Source organism: Panicum virgatum, chromosome 6N, assembly GCF_016808335.1.
Source record: "Panicum virgatum strain AP13 chromosome 6N, P.virgatum_v5, whole genome shotgun sequence".
NCBI classification, from domain to species: domain Eukaryota; kingdom Viridiplantae; phylum Streptophyta; class Magnoliopsida; order Poales; family Poaceae; genus Panicum; species Panicum virgatum.
Window position 1 is genome coordinate 50,086,428 of NC_053150.1, and position 24,224 is coordinate 50,110,651.

Consider the following 24,224-nt stretch of genomic DNA (forward strand, 5'->3'; position numbering starts at 1 on the left):
GAACAAGGTGCATCAATGGAGTTATCGGCTGATTTAGAATCAGCTCATGTAGTGTTACCTGTTCTGAGGAAGAAGCAATCGTCGGTCCAGGTGTGATCGGCTCAGTTGGGTTTGAGGCGACAATAGGGCATCGACTATGTCAGCCTGTTCGTCACGCACCTCCATCGGAGCATCGGGGATCCCGGGTTGAGCTTCCATCAGCGCATCAGCTGTTGCAGTTCTTTCGTTGCGAATTTTTGCTGGGACGATGGTTGATTCTTGCTGCTCTTGGACTTCAGTTGTTCCAGTGTCGGCTTCATGAACGATGGTTCCCTGTTATGCTGGGCTTCCAGTACTGAAGGTGTCTCCAGCTGCGTACTGAAAATAGGATTACAGTCAACCAGAATATATAAGGATAAGGAAGAGGTTTCGGAGGAATGAATTAACTGGTTGGTGTTGGATTCTGATTGATTCGGGGAAGGTCTTGCGATGATCTTCCTTTTCTTAGTTGGGACTCGGGGGGGGGGGGCAGCACTTCCAGAGGTTTGTCTCCGCTTAGAAGCCGACTAGGGTGAGTCTGGCTGAACAGTCATTATTACTTTCTTCATTGGTAGTGATTCCTTACAAAAATGACATCTGGGGCGGTTGGAAGGAAGTAGAATGGCTCCCCGTTACTGGTCATGGGTTCTGGATCATCTTGTTGCTGTAGGCAAGGTGAGCAGGGTTAGCCAAGTAAAGTGGTGGAGGACTTAGAAAAAGTGCACGGATTCAGTACCTCTTACTTGGGGATTTCATAATCAGGATCAATTTGCTACTGTAGAGGGACTAAAGCTCTTCTGAATACATGTGTTTTCCACATTCCCCACCATGTGTTAAAACCGATTGACGAGGGAGTAAAGGACAGATCGGGTGGTATTGAAATGTGGAGGTTGTCAAACATGCTGTAGCATCTTGAACTGGTAAGACCATCGGGTAAATCAGCTCTACTCTCCACCAAGTGGTGAATATGGAAGTGGGGAGGGACTTGTCCTAAGCCAAATTGCCGAGCTGTTACGACTGGTTGATAGGTTTCATGACCTGGTTTGATGATTCTGTTGGAAGTACTTATGCCAACAGGGAGGAAGCTAGGTCGGATCATCAGGGAATATAGATGCCGCGTGCTGTCGTCATCGGCAAAGCTGTCCAGCCTGAAGGTAGCTGGGTTCTCAAAGGCTTCAGATTTAGTGAATGGAAAGTAGAGGGGATTGTCTAAACCTTTGTAGAAGACTCTAAACTAGTTTGCTGCATTTGTCGAGTTCAGTTTGCTGCCAGGGAGGCTGAATAGGGCTTGGCCATAGCTAGTGCATCTAATTTGCTTGCCATTCTCGTCAGGGAAGGAATTCTTGGCTAGGCTTTGAAAGTTTGGAATCTGATGCTGGAAGTAGAGTTGTGCCCATAACTGAATGAACCACCAAGGGACTCCAGTTCTGAGTTTCATTTAGCTGAGCAAACTAGCGGTCATCAGATGGAGACATCAGTATGTTTCTCCAAGAAAAAGTTTGCCTAGACTTGTGCGGTTGCCATGGGTCAGATGGCAAGCCAAAGGAAGGTAATTCTTAGTTGGAGCTAAGGAAGGACCACAGAAAATAAAATGTTCTAACCAAAGATTTAAAAAGGTTGTGTGTTCCTTTTTAGTTACTGGACCTTTTGTCTTCATATGCTAGTTCATGTAAGTACTCCAGTTTGTGCAGTCTGCCTTGGATGAGAGTTTGAAGGGGACTTCTACCATTATGTGGGCTGCAAGATCAGGGGATCTAATGTCTAGGCCAGTAATAATGGTAACATCTAGCAGAGTAGGGGTCATGGGTCCATGGCCAAAGAGGAAGCAGTTCAGAGCATCAGACCAGAAATAGCCGATGGTTTTCAGAAGGTTTTCATCTTTATCAAGGGGGGGATAATGATAAACTGAGTGCATCAGCTATGTTCAATTCCTGCCACAAGGGCATATAGATTTTTGCTACTCTGCTATACCATGCAATCCAGCTCTCAGGTGGATTAGGCCAGGCTCTTAAGCAGTCGGCCCAGGAATTTAAATTAATGTCTTGACTTACGAAGGGGATTCTATTCGCTTCACAGGAGATTAAATCTGTGGGATTTTCATAAGCTCGTGGGCCAAGACAAAAGAATTTGGTATTGGAAGGATGCGGCAAAAGGATGTCTGACACCTGGAGTTCAGGAATTCAGAGATTTATACATGGTGTCATGTTTCAGAGTTTATTTCATTCGGAGGATTAATAAGCTGAGGAAAGTTGAAAGGACAGGCTGAATATTACCTTCAGGCCGAGGATTGTCGTATCTACGGTTGGAGATCTCGCTGTTTGAGCTTCAGAGTTCGCCATGGTTCAGATCTGCTGACTTAGGGTTTGGTTGTTTTGCGGGCTCTGGGTCAAGTTTTGGATACTGTGAGTTTTCACTCGAACTTATGGAGCGGGATTCTCGAATTGCGCTCGGATTTGGAATATCTATTTCGAGTCGGATTCAGAGTGGGGGTGTGGTTTTGTTTTTATGCGGGTTACTTACAGTTTTGAATTTCGTCGACTCTTGGATATTGGTAAAGCCCGATGCGGTGCCATCGGCTTTTCGAGGGTTGTCCGAGCAAGCAATTAAGTGATAAGGAATTTTGTTCATTAAAGATAAAGTTTTTACAAGAGGAAGAGCCGATTTGACAAAGGGACGAACCCTTCGGCTCAATCTACGCTACAGTACTATTCCTACAGTACTACCTACATCTACCACCTGTAGGTACCTAGGTGCCTACGGCGCTTGGGGCTTCGCGCCGGCACGTTTCCGCCGTCGCTGTCGTCACCGTCGTCGTCGCTGCCACCGCTCTTGTCGGCGCTGCTGCCGTTGCTGGCCTCGTCGTCGCTGCTCCAGCCACCGCCGCCGTTGCTTTCCTCCTTGCTGTCCTACTCGGAGGAGCCGAGGAATTGGAAGGCGCTTCCGGCCATCCGGTCGTCTTCGTCAGAGGAGGAGTCGATTTCTTCTTCCAAGCAGGAATCGACTCCGTCCCAGGAGAAGTGGTCATCGCTACTCTCCTCCAACTCTTCCTGGAACAGGAGCCGGAGGTCCTCGCCGTCGGTCTTGGGTTTGTCGTCTTCAGAGACAACCCCGAAGTCGAACTCCTCTGCATCCCAATGCAGAGGAGCGAGCGCCTCGTGCGCCGCCGTCGGGTTGTATTCTGGCGTCGGCTCTCGGCTCTCGGAGATGGGGTTATGGGAGGAGACGGAGGAACTCGAGGAAGAGGGGGAAAGAGGGGAGCCGATGGAATTGGAGCCAGAGGAGGAGAAGATCGCCATGGCTACAGGAGGTTTGGGTGCTCTACGCTGTTTGACTGAGGGAGGAAGACGAGTTTGTGGTGAAAGGAGTCAATTCAGGGTGAGATTAAATACAAAAAAATGGAAGATGAATCGGTGCTTTCACATTCTGCGAGGAGCCGGCTGCAGAGACGTTGTGTCTTCTGTGGTGGTTGTAGTGCGTTTTAATGATCATCAACAGGGAGATGAAGCAACGAGATGGTTTTGGAATTATCATTGCCAAAACCAGGGGGCATGTGTTATCGCCATAAATTAACAGGGTTGATTAATGGGCCGCAAGTGAGTTGCGCTTAATGCAGAAATTAAAGGAGGCTTACGAATCGGCTCCTGCGTGGGCGTTCGGGCCATCTGGGCCATGTACCTTTAGGTTTAAGTTCAGTTTGTGTTAGAGATAGAGTCCAATATGGACACGTTAGTTTGGATTATTTTCCAAGTCTCCGGACTATAAATATGTACCCTATGACATTCGTAAAAGAGAGAACGTCATCACGTTTTGCAACAACACCTCGGCGCACCGCCGCCCCTAATTCTAGGGTTTCATCAAAGTAAGTGCCATGATGCCCTGATTGCCCCTCGCGATCAGGGCGCCATTGCTCTTGCTTCTATCTTGGTATTACTCGTGCTGAAGCATTTTTTATGGCGAGTAATGCTAGTTATCCTGATGTTTCGCAGCATGTTTTAGTAGATTCATTATGCGCTTACTTGTTTATTATCTGCGAACATCATGGTATCTCTGTACGATCATGTTCTAATCTTATGCTAATTCTCGTTACGTAGAGTTAGTTGTGCGGAGATAATACCATGCTTTGTTTCATTTAGTAGATCCGATCTGTTACGGTTTGTTCTTGTTCCATGAGAATTGGCTCAATATCTACTAGGTTAGGCCTTGCAAACGGATTGGATGTTCCGGTGGTATGTCAGATGCTTTGTTTTGGCCTTAATGGGGATTTGTTCCGGGAATCGGCTCTTGCTAGTTCTTAGGCCTCCGTTCTGGTTAGGGTTTAGCCATCTATCATGCTTGTTAGGCCCAATTACGTGTAGGATGATCCGATCTAGTAGTGAAGCTTTAACTGTCGTGGATTGGATCAACTAGATTTAATTAAGGGAAAATTCGATTCATGCCACCACAACTTCGTGAAATTGGGTGTCACGTTCAAAATCATGCCACTCAATGGCATGATTTTCAACATGAGATCCAATTTCAAGAAATTGGAGTGGCATGGATCCAACTGACCCTTTAATTAAAGCAAGTTTTACTGTTATCTGTTTTAACTGTCAATATCCGGATATATACAGATCTGATCTGACACTAGGACTCGATCGGCTCTTTAAAAGCCGATGCAAGAGTCGTCCCGGGGAGCCGACCACGGCTCGGACTAATATTTACACGTGTTTATGCATGCAGGAAAATCGTCGAAAGCACGTTCGCACCTTCCTGATCAGGTATAGGTCAGGTGGCACGCCCTGCATCTTTGGAAGCATCGGCGTGTGCCAGGATCTGGGCCGTTGACCGAGGGACCGGTGCCAGCCAGCGCCCCGGCAGCCTCCCGGCTCTTCGTGTTGCCTGTCGCTACTCGCCGGTGGGTTTTGACCGACAACAGGGACAGAGATTCGATGGTGTTGGAACAGAAATTGAGTTTTGGTGTCAGGACGGCGAATCACCGGAAAAGATTTTAGCTCAGCGACGAAAAGATTTTGAAAAACATCTTTAGCACGTGATTTATCTTGGTAAATTTTTCAGGATGTTACAATGATCTTCCTCAAAGATGGGGCTCATCACCAACAAATGAAGGTTGAGAGGAGATTCAAGAAGAAGAAAGAAAAGAAGGAGAAGAAGCCCAAACATGAATCATTTGCCATTTTTGATGAATGGGTAAGCGGTAGTGAAGAATCAAGCGCAAACTCAAGTGATGAATCAAGCAAGAAATTCACCACCCGCACTAATAAGGGATCATCATCAAACACTTGTCTTATGTCCCAAGGTATGGAAAGCGATGTAAGTGATGATGACTCTGTATCTCCTTCATATGATGAGCTTCTTGAATTAATATATGAGCACCAAAAATTTATTAAGAAGCAATCAAATAAAATTGAAAATCTTAATGCTCTTAATGATCTTAATTCTATTTTCGCTACAAATTATGAAAATTTGTTATGCAAATTCAAATTGCTTAGCGAAGAACATAAAGAGCTCAAGTTGAAAATTGAGAGCATTAATGATAATAATAGTGCTTCAACTTTTTGTTTTGATTCAATTGATAAGTCTAACCCTTGCAATGAGAAATGCTATGAGAATGTTGTTGTAGAATCATGTGATGATCTCATTGCCAAGGAGAATGATGAACTCAAGCAAGAAGTGGAAAGGCTCATGAAGGACTTGGCTAGATTAAAGGGCAAGAGCATAGAGAGCAATGTCCAACCTTCTCAAGATAACCGTGAAGACATGGTGAAGAAGCTTGAGAAGAGGTCCACCATGACTTGCTCAAAGTGCCATCAAGAAGGCCACAAGTCCAACAAATGTCCTCAACCAAATAAGAAGCTTTCGGATGAGAAGAACAAGAAGAAACTCACAATCAAGAGTTCTCTCATCTACACCAAGCCCAACCGGAGGAACAAGAGCAATAGCACCATCTATATGATCAAAAAGAAAATCAATGGCAAGGTGGTTGCTGACAAAGTTGGGAAGCAAGAAAGGAGTTGGAATCACTCTATTTGGGTGCCCAAGGATGTCATCACCAATATGAAGGGGCCTCAAATGGTGTGGGTTCCAAAGGAGACTTGAAGTCCAAGAATAGCTTCGGGGGATTTGGAGGCTAGGATAACAAGAATATGAGATGATTCAAGCTAAAGAAGCCAAGCTTACTCCTTGGACATTTGTTGCCCAAGTCCCCCATAAGGTAATGGTAGCTAGATTTCAATTCAAACATCATATAGCTCCATTGCTACTTGCTAGGTTGTTTGTATTGCATCACCTAGTGTTATATATGGTGGGTTGCTTGTGTCATGCTCTAACCCATGAGTAACCTACATGGTTTGATAAGTGTGTATAAAGCTACACAAGGTTACCCTTCATGGTACATGGACTTCATGAGGAATGTGTTTCATTTGTGTACCATGAACACAGGATATAGGGTAAATTTCTCATTGTTGTCATAAACAATGTGCATATATTTGATTGGTGATTCAAACACTAAATGCACACATTTAGAGGGAGCTCATCCTATGGTTTGTGATTTTGAGACTAACATGTTTTCAAACTTATCTTATGTAGTATTGAACTAAAATTCCATATCTAAGTTCATAGGCTATGCGCTCATGCATTTGCTCATCTTGGTGTACCAAGTGTCTTTTGACCTCAAAGACTTTCAATTGGTATCTAATTTCAATTGATATCTTTTGTCACAAGTCTCTTTTAATTAGTACATGCAAGGTAATTAATTACCCCCCCCCCCCCCCCCGCGCGCGGAGGTATGCATGGTCTACAATTCCTTCAATTGGTGTCTTTGTCAATTCTGTGTCTTTATAGAGCTACCTCCGTGCATGATATGATCTAAGCCTTCTAATTCTATCATCTAGTTGTGCACTTAATTTTCACATTATCATTTCATGCACACACTTGTGGAAAGCTTAGCTCATGTCATGCTAGTTTCATGTTTTGCGATCCACCTTAGTAATCGCTCAATTGGTATCTTCATTGATATCATACAATTGGATCATGATTCAAGGGACTAACTCCCTAGACTACTAACTTTTCTCTTTTGAGCTATATTGTTTTGCCAAGCCTTTTTAGGTGATTTGATTCCAAAGGGGGAGAAGTTTGGATCAAAGCAAAGGAAAAATGAGTATCACCCAAAGGGGGAACAATTTTGATTCAAAAAGGGGGAGAAAAAGAAGAAGTAGCAAACATGGGGAGAAACAAAGGGGGAATGATGGATTTAGGGGGAGGCCAAGTCAACATTGGATGATGGTAAGCATCCAAGCAAGTGTAAGTGGTTAAATTTATCAATTTTTGCAAAATTTATACTTGCTTTGATTGTGTTGTCATCAATCACCGAAAAGGGGGAGATTGTAAGGAAAATGGCCCCATTAGGCCATTATTTTGTGATTTTCGTGATTGAGTAACAATGCAATCAATGGGACTAATGAGTTTGTCAAGTGAACAATTATAGATCACAGGGATGAAGCAAAAAGGCCAAGCAAAGCGAAACACGATGAAAGAACTCAAAGAAAGAATGAAATGAACGAGTTCTGCAGAAATCAGTAGCACCGGATGATCCGATGCAGTAGCACCGGAGTATTCGGTTGGCATCGAATGAACCGACGCAGCGGCGTCGGTGCAATTTGCTGCATTGGTGGGAGAAAAACCAAGTGGCACCGGATGATCCGACGATGCCAAGTTGGGGCGTCGGAGTAATCACCGGAGTATGTACCAGAGAGCATGTCAAGCGCGTTGAAGCGAAGTCTTCAGCACCGGATGACCCGACGAGCACCGGAGCATTGCGTCGGAGCAATGAGGTCAGCAGCCAGCCAAAGATGCCTTCAGCACCGGATGATCCGACGCTCACCGGATGAACCGCCGCCACCCCATCGGTTTATCTGGTGCCTCCTACATCACGCGTAAGAAGACTCAACGGCTACCTCAGGGCGCAGAGTGACCGGGTGATCCGGTGCCCTACCGTTGGTATATCCGACGCCACGCAGAAATTTGGGTAACGGCACCCAACGGCTCTCTCCACTTGGCGGCCTATATATATGGACTTCTCCGGTCATTTGAAGTTTGCTGGAGTTGCTACAAGCCTCAAACACACCCAAGAACATCTTCAAGCCATCCAAGTGCTTATTGATTATATCTTTAGTCCTTAGCACACATTTGAGAGTGTTAGTGCTAGGTTAGCTCTTTAGAGAGTAAACAAGCAAGGCTTTATGCATTTGTGCTGTGGTTCTCTTGTGAACCAAAGAAGATATCTTAGAGCGCCGGCCCCTTGGAGCTTTGTGGCTCGCCGGCAACGCCAACGACCCTCCGACTTGGTGTGGAGCGGTGTGGACGATCTTGTGCGGGGGACGTGGAGACCCCCATCCTTTGTGGAGAAGCTCCTTAGTGGAAATCGGGGTCAAGGTGACCGTGGTTAAGTCTGCGGAAGAGACTTGATTACCGAGAAGCAATACTCTTAGTGAGTGCTTCAACAATGTGGATGTAGATGTGCCTTTGTGACTAACCGAACCACGGGATAAACACCCGTGTCAAGAGTTTGCTTCCTCCTATCCCGCTCTTTACGTTTCCGCATTTCATACTAGCAATTCTTGTGCCTTTATTTTATAGAGTAGTAAATCTCTAAATCACCCATGCATTTTAAGGTATCAGGAATTTGACAGCATGGTGCTCCTTGTCACTTGTCAAGGTGTTGAGTTGTGAATCACAAAGCTACTGCCTCCGTTATAAATTATAATTCATAACTTTATTCAAAGTCAAATTGTTGTAGCTTTGATCAAGTTTCTAGGGAAATATTATAACATTTATAGTACCAAATAAGTGCATTATTATCAAGACATACTTCATGGTTGAACAGATGATACCAATAGGTGATATCCCGCGCGTTGCTGCGGGATTTATTAAACAAAATTTTAAGGTGAAATTTGAAAGTAGAAACATTAAGGTGATTGCATGGCAATATTCACAGAAAATCGGTGAAAAACATAGTGGGTTTTAATTGCATGTGATAGTGCATTGCCGGGGTGGACAACTTGCATGTTGAGAGAAATCTCTAGTGGGGACCAATTATATAGGTTTTATAGATTACTTCCCCTGCTTCTTAATCTTAGGAGCAACTTTAATTACAGCTGGTAAACTAAGAGCTCTTGAAGGGTACATGCGTCTTTCATTCTCTCCCTTAATCTGTCCTGAAATTGCTAGAATGGTATATATTACAGGATAGAGGGAGTAGTTTACTTTTAACCTACCTGACTTTTTATGAATGCATATATTTAAGAATAGAGAGTGTAGACTGAAAGATTTCGAGGCTTCGAGGCTGTGTGATGGTAATTATGCAAGAATGAACACCAAAGGTATGTTTTGAGATTTACTAGGTCTTTCTGATCAATTTTCTTGAAAACGTACCCAACATCTGCAGGAGAAGTAGGCGAACGTTTATCCCGATTTCAACCCACATACGTACCACACTATACCGCACTGCTAATAGTGCTTCTATGTGCTTTCCTCTAGACTGATCCCTTAAGAAATGAAAGATCACAATTGTGCTGGAGACTTGGATTCCTAGTCTGACTGTCTCAGGGAGTGGCAAAGGGGATAAGCACCCAATGATTGGTCCTTCTTTTCCTCCAATCAGGACACAATAAAAACCTCTTTGCACAAAGCAGAATAAAAAAAAAAATTGGAGCGGATGTGGACCTCACCCGCACTAGTGTGCCACTAGCGGTTTGTTTAGCGTCGCTGTCCTGCATTGCTGGGCACCTCCGGCCGGCGTACAGACATTTCGCATCACGCTTTCTAGCGAGTGCAAGAAAACTGCTGAAACGTCTTGGCCTCTTCTATTTGATTCTTTTTATAGCCTTTTGTACGGCAGGGGTGGTGTTGAGCTGGATCTGGTGTAAGCATGCCATCACCCGCTTTTTTTTTTCTTTCGTTTAAATTTTCTGTCTCTCACCCTTGTGTGGTTCCATTTTTCTTTTTTTTTTCCTAATAATCTAAGAATAGGCAAAAAGATTTTATTTGTAGCCTAACGCCTCGCGTTGCCGTTGGGTAAGCTGCGGTTAAACCCATGCCCACACCCGTAATTATCCATCCCCATATTACACATCCCCAAATATAAGGGTAATTATCCAATGGATGTGGGTATACCCAACGGATAAAAAAAGCAAAGCACTCCGCCGACTAGCTGCAAAGGGAGGGCTCCCCCGCTACTCTATCGTTGTGGAGCTTGTAATCGATATGCCAAAGCCAATTAATCAAAAACAGAGTACAATACAAGGGTTCAATCGGCGAGCTCGCGATGCTACTCTGCTTCTTCATCACTCGTATCACAGAGCAGCAGAGCAGAGCATCAGAGAGGGATGAGCATCAAGCAACGCTAGCTAGTGCATGCCAGCAGGCAGGCGTGACCGCGTGAGGAATCAAGCAATAAGGAAGGATAGCTAGTGCATGCCAGCAGGCAGGCGTGACCGCGTGAGTAATCAAGCAACAAGGAAGGAAGGAGGAGTGCGCGGCGGGAGGCGCTGTCTTGATGGCGGCGATGGCGACGAGGCCCCGGTACGCGACGGCACTGGTGGCGGCGTGGACGAGGCGCGCAACGAGGAGCGCGAGGAGCGGCGCGGCGATGATTGCCAGCGGCTCGTAGCGCGAGGCAGCCGTCCAGGCGCAGCGCTAGCTCCACCACCGTCTCCATGGCCGTCGTCGCCGCCGCTCGCGGCGCTCGGATTCGATCGGATTGGTGTGGTATCCCGGGTAACAGGTAAAATGGATATTATCCTCGCATACCCTACTCGTATCCGCACTGAAACGGGTAATCCATACCCTCCCCAAACAGTATGGGTATGGATGGTGGATATCCATTGGCATCTTGGCTAACGCCGGCCGTGTCTGTTGTAATTGATAGTACTATGTTGCTAGTTCTTTTCCCCCAACTTTAAGTCTCATTTATTTGAATATGTGGAATTTAAAAAAAAAACTAGTTCATCTCCAGGTAAAAATGAAGCAGCTATTTCCTCTTATGAATCTTGGATTCTTGTAGCTCGGGTATTTATTATTTTTTCTGGGTTATGTTATTGGGCCCTTGTCCCCCTTATCGGGGCAAACTTGAAAGGTACATCTTGGATACACTTCTCCACCACTTGAGATAACTTCCTTTAAGTGAATTCTCTAAAAACCATTGTCAGCTTTCAAAGAAACAAAAAACTATTGTCACTTCATATGTGCATATATAAAAGTGAAAAGACACAATTGTGCATATTTATAGTGGCGCTTGTCAACAGAGGATAATTCGTTGACAGTGGGCGAAGATTTCACTACTAGAAAAGTGCCTATAGGCACCAGTTGGTAAAGGACTAAGGTACCGGTTCAAGAAAGAACCGGTACTTGGAAATCGAGACCGAAATCGAGACCAATAGTCATGGTCATGAGCACCAGGTAGAAAAACCGGTGCCTAAGCCTAGTATTTTTTAGCAAAAGTGGTTGGGTGGGATTCGAACTCAGGATCTCTTTGCCTCATGTGTATCTTTTTTACCATCTCAACTACACATTATTTTTGATGTGAAGATAGATATTTTTTTAAAGTAACTCATGGATGAGCATAAAGTACCGGTTGGTGTTACCAACCGGTAGACTCATCCATAGGCACCGGTTGGTGGTACCATCCAGTACTAATGTAAAAATTACCATTCAGTACCAATGGAGAACCTACCAACCGGTGCTTAAGGCTCATCCATAGATCTCATCTACCCTAAAAGCACCGGTACGAGTATAGGTATCGGTTTATCTTTTTTCTGGTACTTTTGGGGTGGATCTTTGGTGTATTTTCTACTAGTGTTTTGTGGTTGTTTCCACGACAAGTTGGTTAAAGCATGCTGTGAAAACCATACAAGGGGAAAAGAACTCGTACATCAAAGAAGTCGCATGGAACAAGTTACCCATCCGGAGGAAAAATCGATCTTGACCGCACACAATTTAAGGTGTCGCTTTTGTGGCGAATACACTTTGCGTACAAAAGAAGCCACGTCGTCTGTCACAAAATCCTTGCCAACAGTTACTGTCGGTCACTGCCGGATGATACTAGTTGGATTTGCATATTTACGGCAGTGAATCCCACATGTCAGACTAATAATGTTACAGTGATTATTATTTGTGCAGCGACTAAAACCCGTTTGAATCCAAGTGCTGATGGGTGAAACTGTGAAAATGCTAAACTTTAGCACTAGCTTCTCCAAATGAAAATGCTAATGGGGTGTGATAAACGTTAACTAAGACTTAAGAAATTTAGCATGTGTATGAGTACTAATATATACTAAAATTTAACACTTAACTTTTACCTCCTCCAAACAGAGTCTAAGTGGATGTGGATTTCCACTGTACGTGTAGCGTTTGTGCTTTGATGTAGGTAACTAACATGTTAAAGCAATCGATGTCATGCGTTGGCCGTTCTGATCCAGAACGGCTCCAAGTCCGGGTTGCCTTTGTTGGAGTTACTACTCCAAGATTAGTATAAACCTGTCACGTTAACGGTGACATTTGGACCAATGCGACCATCTTGCTTGTTTGCATGCAAGCCAGCCTCCTTTGCATAGGCATGCAGCGTGACATATGGTTGACGTCATTGTTCATGTGTGCATGGAGTTCCAAGAGGGGTTGTCATCATTAATTCATCAAGAGCCTGTGATATGTAGCCACGGGTTCTTTGCATATGTTACTATATGTCCTCCCATGTTGAATCTTTTAAATTTTTTTTGAGGAGTATCCTTAAAACAAGGTTAATAATACAGCCAGCTGCTGGCTGTAAGAATTCGTTGTAGCTTTCTCTCAGCTCATTCATATTGTAGTTTAGCTCTTCGCTATTAATGCATGACCCACTTGTCATTCTAAAAAATTTTATTAGTTCTTGCGCATAAGCAGGCTGTAATCTTACAGCCCAACTCCTTTCTCTTTTCTCTCATCTCTTTTCCACCTCAGCATTTAGCCAACTCATAGCCCACTATAATACTTGCTCTTACTGTCGTACTATCATAGCCTCATAGTATATTTGGTACTAAATAGATTTATATGATCATCATATGGAATGAATATCACACTCACCATGAACTCCCTCCTATTATTTGAGATTTCTGACAGCTGCTACTCATGGCAGATCATTTTGGGTACGTGTAAGGTCAAGTAATTCTGTCAAAATATAATATAATTTATCTAAAATTATTTTTCTCTCTCAAATGTATGTAAAGGTATAGCTGGATGCAACACGCGGTGGTAAACAATTGACTGAATCTCGCACTATCATCTATACTTTTTTATAAGATGCTTGACATCTACGTAGCATATAAGTTAGTGAATAAATTAACGTGAATAGATAATCCATGACAAAATTTAGAGTGTACTAGCCAAGGTGGCAAGGTTTCTTGGCGGTTCCTTCCTCGTTCTGACATGTGCATGTTTGACACACCAACAACTAAACACCACACTAATGGTTTTTTTTCTACCTGTAATGCAACCACTTGAGAGCAGCAACCAACCTGTAAAGCCCGAAGATGCCATGCGGCATATAGCCGTCAGTCGTGCACAGTACCACGGCAGGGGCCCACACACGCCCCCTGTGGGCCCCACCCCTCCCCCACCCCTCTAAAAGGACTTCCGGCTGCAAAAAGGCAAGCGCTCAAAAGAGGGAAGGAAGATGAGGGCGAAGGGAGGGCGTGCATGCAGCTAAGCTCCTTAGACAAAGCGCAAAAGGAGGAGGATCATGAGCAGCAGCAAGAAAAGAGAAGTCGAGAGGAAGGACAAAAGCAAAGGGCAACCAACTGTTGACGGCCAATTCTGGCAGTTCAGAGGCTGACCGGTCGGGTCGGCCTGTCAGACCGGTCTGGTCTGTACAGTCCGAGTAGAATTATGGTTTTTTAAAGAGTCCTCATATAATCCTATTCGTGAAGTGGTACGTCTTCCCCGGCCTATAAATATAAAGGCTAAGGCCGATTGAGGTTATTCCTAATCAAATCAATACAAAAATCGAATTACTTTTATCTCTCAAACCCTAGCCTTTTCCAACCCTAAATTGCTTTCTTCCTTCGTCCCGGCGGCGTTTGAAGACGTTCTGAGTGGCCTGCCGACCTCAGAGCAACCCTACGATCACGAGCTCCGACGGGGTCCCTACCGAGCTCGCTGTTCTAGGTCTTCGCGAGTTCCTTGCCTGCACCGGTCAGACCGGTCGGCGAAACCGGTCAGACCGGTCCGCCCAGGGTTTTCGCTGTGTTGATCGTTTTGACAATCGTCGCGCGTTCTAGTGCATTCGAGTGTGTTGGCGCAAATCTGTGTCAACACCAACCAAACAAACCAATGGAGATGCCCTGCCGCAAGCGCGAGTGCGCTGACGTCACTGATGGCTTGCGCGGCTTGGATTGGATACTCTACTGGAGGACGGAGGGGTTATCGGTTGATCTGCAAATATAATTATTCAGAGATGGACGAGATGCTGCTTTACCTGCATATATAGATGCAATGTGTCCACCGCTTGTGTTAAGAAACCCCGGGCATCGGCTAGTGGGAGGGCAGTTAGCTGCTTCTTCTCGCGTCTCGTGCGTGGCTGAGGACAGCAGGAAGCACACCGGGCTACCGCCAAATCTGCCGGACAGACAGATTGGCGAAAACCATGTGGGTTAAGCAAGGTCGGATTCGGGGTAGAGTGGCTGGCATCTGATTCGCTGTGATTCAGTTTTAGTAACGTTGCTGCAGGGCTTGGCATGGCGCGCTAGGTTCAAGCAGGAACAAATGTTCAGTGTTATGACGAGCTTGTTTACACTGCTACAAAAAATAACCTTTGATCATGCACATTGATTCCGATCAACGTTGGACTCAGGATCAATTAAGCTTTAATCCCACATCCAGCGGCTAGGAGCCAAGCGGGAGGGGGGGTGTCCTGGTTGGAGCCGCTCTTTAGTCCCAGTTGGTGGCACCAATTGGGACTAACACCAACCGAAACTAAAGGATCATCTCCAGCTTAGTTTAAAAGAAAAGCATCCCAACTAAGATCACATGTGTTGTATAGGTGAGATATGAGAGGTCTCATGTTTGCATCCCACGGATTGTAGAGGTTGTGCATCGGGACAAAAGGCCAAATCTCTACTAGTGTTGTTCTTATTTGGAGCTAGCTAGCGTATGTAGGAGAAATTCAGATGAACAAATACTCTGTTTGGGACGCAGGTACTTTTGTTGATACCCACAAGACATGAAAATCAGTGACTTTTGCACTATTTGTTTAAATCTATTATCTTATATTTGGCCAACAAATGGAGCCTCCATATTCGCTCTCAAGATTTAGAAATTCTCACATTAATCACTACTTGTTTAAATCTATTATTTTATATTTAGCCAACAAACGGAGCCTCTATGTTCGCTCTCAAGATCTAGAAATTGTCACGTTAATCGGAGAAAAATAAAAAAAATACCCATCACTGCCATTACAATAAAAATTAGGCTAAAATACTCGTGTTCCTAATTAAAAATTACCCATCAATGCCATTATAAAAAATTAAATATAAATATCATTTAGTTATGTATCAGTTACAAACATACTATTAATAAAAACTAAAGCTAACAACAACCAATCAAAATAAAAATAAAATAAGAATAATTATATGCATAATTTATTAAAGCTTAAAAAATCAAATTGTTATTATAGGTAGATTATGTTTGAATTATTTTAACCAATAATAAGACATAATTTACGATAATGAATAGGGTGATGTATGGTAACAAATAGTATAATCTTTAAATAATAATAAGGATACAACAACATACAATTTTTTTTGAATTTTCAATACTAGTAGCGCATTTCCATATGCCTAGTTGAGATCTCATTTTGAAGAATTGGTACAAAATTTTGAACTAAAAAGAGTTGGAGGAGCACCTAAAAATTACCAACTCCTAGGGTCTGCGTCGTCTGAAAATCAGGCAAAGTGGATGCGTAGAAACGGTGTAATTTCGTTCACTTGATGGGTTTGAGATGCCTAAAAATTAGAATAGCCTTACTGTGCACATCGAAGAGTGCCAGCAGGCTTAAGTGAATTGGCTCCAGCTCCCAAATATATAATATAATCCGCAGTCAAAATTTGGCGATGAATAAGTTATCATCAGCTACATGCAGGACTGAGAGGGGGGGTGCAATTTAAAAGAAAGAAACAGAAGTAAAGGCAGCGGCAATTTCACATCGCTGTAGCGGGAGCGAGCAAGTAACTTCCAGGGGAGATTCTGGAAGGAGTTCACGGCACCGGCGAGGCGAGGCGAGGCATCAGAGAAGGCATCGATGGAGTCAAGCTAGCTGAGCCACAGGCTGAGACGCCGAGGGAGCAGGGAGATGGATGGAGTAAGCTTGACGCAACCAGGACACACCCTATAAATCCCGGCGTCCCTTTCCCCCTCTCCTCCTCAAAGCCCCAGGCTCCCTCCCCCAACTCCCTCTCCTTGCTCGCTCGCTCGCTCTCCATGGACGCTCCAGGAAGCTGCACGCCTCCTGCACGCTAAGTGCGTGATCAGAGAAGCTGCTGCCAAGCTTTACCAGTTGACCCTGAACCAAACAGGAGCTACCTGCTAGCTCCGGGTACCAGCAGCAGCTAGCGAGCTAGCTCGTTAGCTGCGCGTAGCTTGATTTGGTTGGCTAGCGGTGTAGCGGTGGTAGTAGCGTTAGGTAGCTGGTAACTTTTTTGGGCATGGAGAGCGCGCCGGTGCTGGTGAGGCACGCCGGCGGCGTGGCGGCGCTGCGGCAGCTGCCGCCGGGGTTCCGGTTCCGCCCCACGGACGAGGAGCTGGTGGTGCAGTACCTCCGCCGCAAGGCCTTGGGCGTGCCGCTCCCCGCCGCCGTCATCCCCGTCGTCCGCGACCTCTACAGCCTCGACCCCTGGGACATCCCTGCCGCCGCTGGTACGCCACACGGCACTTGGGAGTTGGAGCATCGTGTTCCCAACATCCATCATCAACTAACTGTGTGCCTTGGCAGCGTGTCACTAACAATTAAAGTTGCAAATTTTTTTGCCCTCTGATGGCAGCAGATGCGAGCGAGGGGGAGAAGTACTTCTTCGCGGTCCGGCCGGCGGGCGTCGGCGGCGGATGCAGCGGCAAGCTGGGCGGCGCTAGGGCGGCGACCGCGAGCGGGCGGTGGAAGCCGGCGGGGAAGGAGAAGCCGGTGGTCCTGCCCCGGCCCTGCGGCGGTGGGAGCCTCCTCGTCGGCGTGAAGCGGGCGATGACGTTCGCGCCCCGGCGGAAGAAGAAGGCGTCGTCGGCTGCCCTGGCCGCCGGCTGGGTCATGCACGAGTACCGCCTCGCCGCGCCGCTGCACAAGAACGTGAGTAAACTCTTACACTTGCAGCTTGTTCATGCACATCCCCCCAATCATGCTTCGTTTTTTTTTCTCTTCTTCATCGTCATGTTCTACTAGCTAGTCTGATTGCTGTATTTGAGCAAGTAGCAAAAGTAGTTCATGAAACGTGCTCTATATAATTGGCCACTAAAAGTTGGATATATCATTATTGTACTAGTAACTAGGCATGTAGTAAAGAGATTGCAAGACTCAAGAAAATCCATCTCCAACTCCAACAAGCCCAACATGTATATAGTAGATGGATAGTGAGGCATGAAGAACTAGCTAGATGGATGGAGATAGGCCGGGTGGATGGAGATAGATGGTGGAGCACTACTAGAAAACAACACATGAGAACCGGTCGAAAACGCCCATAGGTACCGGTTTTGCAACCGGTACCCGCCAACCGAGACCATTGGCCTCGGTCTAGGACACCGGGTTTTTCATCCGGTGCCTTAAGCATCCATTGGTACCGGTTGGGAAGACCAACCGGTACCACCAACAGCTGCATCTCCCGTTGAATCTCTCCCGTTCCTGTATCCTCTCCGGTTCTAATCTCTCCTGTTCATGTATCTTCTTCCGTTCTAGCTAGTGCCAACAATCATTTGAAGAATCAACCACAAAATACTAAATCAATCGATACAAATTCTATAAATCTCACAAATCATTCAAAGAATCAATTACAAGATTAATACACTCAATACAATTCCACATAGTACCAAATCAGCATACTAGTAGTAGAGAAATGATACAAATTGTCGCCGATTACGGGGGCAAGGCACATATACATCTCAATCCAAGCTCTGAAGAATTACAATTTTCAAGTCATGCATAACAGTCGTAGCATGCATGCAGTTCATAGCAGTACTGAAAATCCAAATGATCCATATGCAGTTCACGGCCAGGACGGTCTTCTCGTGGCAGAGCCGGGTGACCTTCGTCTCCTTTATCTGCAAAATATGTCACAATCCCTACCTTCCATCCAACGGAGAAGCCGAGGTGGGAGGTGAGGGCGCCGCTGGCGGCCCAACAGGGGAAGCAGAGGAGGGTTGCGAGCGCACCAGCGCGGCGGTCGAGGAGGAAGGCGTACTGCCCCTCCAGGTCTAGGAGGCCGCCGCCGCCGCTAGGATTCGCCATGGCTCCACTGACCCTTGGGTTGCTTGAGGCACGACGACGGCGAGGCCGTTGGCGAGCCCGGGCGGCACGGCTCCCGCGTGCCTGCGCCCCACGGCCGCTCCCACGGCCGGCTCCTGCCGGTTGCCCGCAGCGGCGGCGGCAGCCGGTTGCCCGTGCTCCTACGCAGTGGTGGCGGTGGCGGTGGCGGCGGCGGCGGCACAGCGGCCCGTGCGCCCCACGGGCCGGCTCTCTAGAGGATAAGGTAGCGAGAGAGATGAGAGGTAGAGGATAAGAGAGGAGTCGGCAGCAGCGACTTAAAAATATCTGGAGCGAGAGATCGGCCATCGGTACCGGCTGATAGTTTTCACCGGTGCCAAAAATCAATATCTAGAGCGAGAGATCGGCCATTGGTACCGGTTGATAGTTTTCACCTGTGCCAAAAATCAGCATGCAGATTGGTCCCGGGCTGTGAAACGACCCGGTGCCCATTCTTGATCATTGGTACCGGACTGTGCCATCACCTGGTACCAAAAGTTCTCCCTAGCCACATTGATCCATTGGTCCGAGCTAAAAGTACCAGTGGTCGTTGCAACCGGTACTGATGATGCATGTATTAGTACCGGGTGATATGGCAACTAGTACTTTTGTGCTGGATCGGAGGCCCGTTTTCTAGTAGTGGAGCATGCACCCAGTGTAAAGTGGCTCCGGCGCATCCATCATGGAGTTTTCCTCTACCTAATCATCAAACCGGCAGCAGTCTGGCATGCATGATTATCTTATGCACAACCTAATCACAGCATGTTCATGCCCTCCATTAGCCCGGCCCTAATATAATTATTTAACCTCGACCAATAAACTAGCAAGACTGTCACACTACTACAGAACACGCATTTGTTCCAGGCCATTTGTTCCGGCTGTCTTTGGGCCCGGGACAAAATATGGTTTTTGTCTCGGGTCCAACGGCTAGCCGGGCCAGCAGGGGGACATGAGCCTTTTGTCCCGGGTGGAGCCACCATCCGGAACAAAAGGAACTTTTGTCCCAGTTGGTAACACCAATCCGAACTAAAGGGTGACCCTTTTGTCCCGGTTGGTGGCTCCACCCGGGACAAAAGGCCCCTTTTGTCCCGGTTGGTCTTACCAACCCGGACAAAAGGCCCCTCCACGTGATAGTTCAAAAGAAAGTTATTATATACTGAGTCACATATACTATTTAGGTGAGTTGGCAAGAAAACCATGGGCTAGGCAAGAGGTCTTGGGATCGAATTCCGCGGGACGCAAAAAAAATTTTAGCGTCAGGGATATTTTGTCCCGGTTCTTGCCACCCGGGACAAAAGTCTCCCGGAAGCCGAGTTCCGGTTCCAAAATCAGGATAAAAGCCAGTTTAGAACCGGAATAAAAGGCTGAATCTGTAGTAGTGTCAATATGTAAGCAGCTACAAACTCCATATATATATATATATATATATATATATATATATACACATATATATATATATATATACACATATATATATATATATATACACATATATATATATATATACATATATATATATATATACAACATTTGCAAAAATTCATGTTTGCTTTATTTCAAGAAAAAATAAATAAAATTTTGGTTTAGTTTACTTGGGTGATGATGAATGATCTTCAGAGTCCAACATGTGCTTTCCTGTTCCATACAACTACACCAGTGACCAGTTGAGCTAGTAGGCCGGCCGGCCGGCCGGCGGCACATCCGCGTAGCAATGAAGGAGAGCAGCTAGCATCGATCTGCATCTCTCGCGGAACTGTCGCCGCTTAATTGCCTGTCGTGATCAGCCATAAACCCGCTGTTCTAAGCCGATCTCGATTGATCGATCGGTCGCCTGATATCCGGTGGTTGCAGATTTATGCCGACACCGTGCGGTAGCTGTGTACTTACTCAGTACTAGATGCTCTCGTCTCCCCTCTCCTCTTATTCAAGAGCTCAGATGGATCGGATTTGTTCTCCTCTCTCCTCAACCTACCAAGGCCGTGTTTGTTTTCCAATAGCATATCATACCACACATTTCTCGAGAAAAGAATCTTTAATGCATGAAGTACTAAACGAAGTTTATTTGTAAAACCTTTTCACGGATGGGTGTAACTTTTCACGACGAATCTAATGATAGTAATTAATCGGTGATTGGCTACAGTGATGCTACAGTAACTATCCTCTAATCGTGCGGTCAAAGACCTCATTAGGTTCGTCTCGCGAAGTAGTACAACGCTGTGGAGTTAGTTTTGTAAATTACCTTTATTTAGTACTCCTAATTATTGGTCAAAATTTTTGTGCTACTTGTGCTGGGGCAAACCAAACAGGGCCCAACCAACCCAGCAGCGCCTGAACTGGACGCCATGATTAGCCGGCAATTCCCGGGACTATCTGAACAGAGCAGTCGATGAGCGTATTGAATCCTGTATCTAACAGCCTCACATGCTTGTCTACTGCCGATCAATTCGCTGCTGGGGTTACTACTGACTTATTACTGGATCTGGCACAATCCTGCCCACGACTGTTCCGAGTAAATTGATTGCCACACAGTACCAGTGGGATCGGGCACTAGAGGTGTAGCTGTGTGTCTGATTGGCAACGTGTGCTCCAACAGTAGCGTCACTCCTGTCTCCTGCTACAGCTTCACTCTTCAGTTCGCAGCAATCTGCTGTGATCAATAGTAGTAGCAAGATGCCCGTGCTCCGTTTCCCTGACGATGGCGACGCTGACAGTTTCCGTTTGGTGATCCCGATGCAGGGCTGCAGCCTGGCGCAGGCCGAAGGGGAGTGGGTGGTGTGCCGGGTCTTCCAGAGGAGCAGCAACAGCAACAGGCCGAGACGGCGAGCGACGCCTGCCGGCGGCCACGCCGCCGCCGCGTCGCCGTCGTCGTCGTCGACCGCCAGCTGCGTCACGGACGGCTCGGACCAGGAAGAGGTCAGCAGCTAGCTACCTCGCGGCCGGCCGGCCACAAGAACCACAAGGTCTGCACAGCTGCTGCTAGCTGTACGTGCCTCTCAAAGAGAGGCTTGGATCGGAGCTGAGTTAGCCTATAGCCTTAGGCTTAAACCAGGAAACGAAAACGACCTGCCGCCCTTGCTTAATTTTCTTGATTGCTCCAACAATTTCTTGTCACTTTAGTTCCTTCTCTGTATCTCTCTCTTTCCCTCCCTTTGTATAATGTAATGCAGTGTAATCTAGTGAGAGGAAGCAGGCAGTGCCGGATCATTAACAAACAAGTTAAACAGGTTCAGGAAGCTTCTAGTTGAGGTTTTCAGAAGCCAGATGTGTCGTATCTCGTATGAAACTATGCATGGAGTACATGTATACTATGCATGTAGCAGCTGCAGAAGTGGCCTCTGCATGTGGCCAATTTGTAACTCGCAAGTTAATTTTTTATTTTTTTAATACGATTTTTTACTGAAATTACGGAATAATACCTTGGATATGAGAAATTTCAAAACTAGTATATTATCGTCTGTCTGGCTGACGAAATTCAAATTTCGTGGCCCGAGAAGACGAAATATATAGATTTCGTCCGTTCAGTGGACGAAATTAATATTCGTCCGCCTATTAGACGAAAATGAATGGAATTAGACGAAAATACATGTAATTTATGATTTTCGTAGGCAAAACTAAATTTCGTCTATCCGGCAGACGAAAATAGAGATTTCGTTCACTGGGTAGACGAAATTTATTTTCCCTCGTCAGGTAAAAAAGTCCGTGCGTCATTTTTTTCCCTTGCCTCCGCATGTTTTTTTTACTGGTGACTGATGGAACAAATCGATACTACTCTGATCTGATGTGTGATGATTGCAAATTGAAAGCGTGTGCTACGTGCATTCCTGCTCCCTTGAATAAAATAAAAAACTCGGCAGCAGAGTAGTATCCATTTGTTCCATCAGACATCATATGGAGGCAAGGTAAAAAAATGACGCACGAACTTTTTTACCAGACGAGGCTGTCATCAAATTCTGAGAGCCATAAAAAAAGTAAAAATAAAAAAAAATCTAACTAAATTTCGTCTGATGGGCAGACGAAAATAAATTTCGTCTATCCCGTGAACGAAATCTCTATTTTTGTTCGCCGGGTCTACGAAAATCGTAAATTACATGCATTTTCGTCTAATTCCATGCATTTTCGTCTAATGGGTGAACGAATATTAATTTCGTCCGTTGAACGGACGAAATCTATATATTTCGTCTTCCTGGGCGACGAAATTTGAATTTCGTCTGCCGGACAGACGACAATATACTAGTTTTGAAATTTCTTAGATCCAAAATATTATTCCGTAATTTCAGTAAAAAATCGTATTAAAAAAATAAAAAATTCCTCGCAAGTTGTCCTTAAGGTCTTTGTAATGTTTCTTCAGGAAAGAGGAATCTGAAGCCGTAACAGCAATTGCTACGTTCGGCCGTGCTAGCTATATATTTCTGTCATCATTATTACATTATTTTCAGGCACAATATCACCCATTAAAGGCAGTTGTCTTTATCCATGCGAAATGAATTGCTTGAACACATGGTTGTACGACAGTTGTACGTGAAATGTCCCCTTTTCGTTGACGCAATTCGTCCTCTTGGATTTGGAGGCAGGCCAATTAAATTCATACAACCATTTCGGAGAATTAGGTTACGTGATAATACAAAGGTTAGTGAAATCAAGATCAGAAGAACACGGGGAATGATGGTTAAATGTTTTATGGATTGCAATTTTTTTTTAAGATGTCAGGAGCGCTCAAACGCGGGCAGGCTGGCTTCCGCCACCTGAGAAGCCAACCAAACTACCTACAATTGGTTAATTCAATCTCCATTACCTATAAATTTTCCTGTAATCACCAAAAATCCTCCCTCTCACTTAAATGAAAGGGGCTTTCCCACTATCATATTCTTGGTGATTGGATTTTGGCAGTCTACTGCAGTAACCATTACCTAAATAGAAAAATTATTATTGGTAATACTGTAATAGAGAGAGAATGTACTTTGATTATGAGGTAATGAATAATTCGATGGAGATACTTAAAAAAGTTAAGTGATTTTATTGTCCCCAACCACTGGTTCTCCTCCCTCCTCGCACTGCCTCTTCCGCCTACAAAAGACCTCGTGTGAGATTGGCAAACACCCTCGAAATCCCCTCTCCCTAACAATGGTGACCAAAGGCGGGCATAGGTTGAATTTCTCATAATTTCAGCCTCCTAGGAATTTGTGAAGAACAAGTATTCCTAGATACTATAGTAGTAGAAATATAAAAACTAAACAATAGGGCAGTTGGTCTATGTCCGTCTCAATTCCCACAAGAATAGGACAACCCTTGCATTACGATAACAGTTGCGGATGGCAATCCCTAGTAGCTTTGCCGGTTTGAGGCACCCAGAGCGTGATGAACATGGGTTACTTCCTAGGTACAAGAAAAGTGGTAAACTAACAATAGGTAGCTTGGTCTATGTCCGCTTACTCAGGGCACGTTTAGTTCGTGAAAATTTTTAGATTTCGGTACCGTAGCATTTTCATTATTATTTAGCAATTAATATCCAATCATGGATTAATTAGACTTAACAGATTCGTCTCGTCATTTACAATTGAACTGTGTAATTAGTTATTTTTTCAACTACATTTAATGCTTTATGCATATATTTGAAAATTTCGATGTGACGGATACTGTAGGAAATTTTTTGGAAACTAAACAAGGCCTCAGTTGCCTCTAA

At 45.3% G+C, this 24,224-nt stretch overlaps 1 protein-coding gene across 7 annotated transcripts; it reads left to right on the forward strand.

Moving 5' to 3' along the window:
- Positions 1-16,247: 16,247 nt before the first annotated feature.
- Positions 16,248-21,946, forward strand: LOC120677521 (NAC domain-containing protein 18-like). 7 transcript variants are annotated; one of them, XM_039958670.1, is made up of 4 exons: positions 16,248-16,956; positions 17,079-17,377; positions 18,287-18,499; positions 18,539-19,331. In XM_039958670.1, exons 1-3 carry the CDS (start codon positions 16,746-16,748, stop codon positions 18,497-18,499), a joined length of 723 nt encoding a protein of 240 aa, XP_039814604.1. In that variant the 5' UTR covers positions 16,248-16,745; the 3' UTR covers positions 18,539-19,331. The 7 variants fall into 7 exon arrangements, with proteins under 7 accessions (XP_039814604.1, XP_039814600.1, XP_039814601.1 ...); XM_039958666.1 differs by lacking the exon at positions 18,539-19,331 and adding an exon at positions 21,281-21,946 and having other exon boundaries at positions 16,252-16,956; positions 18,287-18,322; XM_039958667.1 differs by lacking the exon at positions 18,539-19,331 and adding an exon at positions 21,281-21,946 and having other exon boundaries at positions 16,261-16,956; positions 17,082-17,377; positions 18,287-18,322.
- Positions 21,947-24,224: the final 2,278 nt, after the last annotated feature.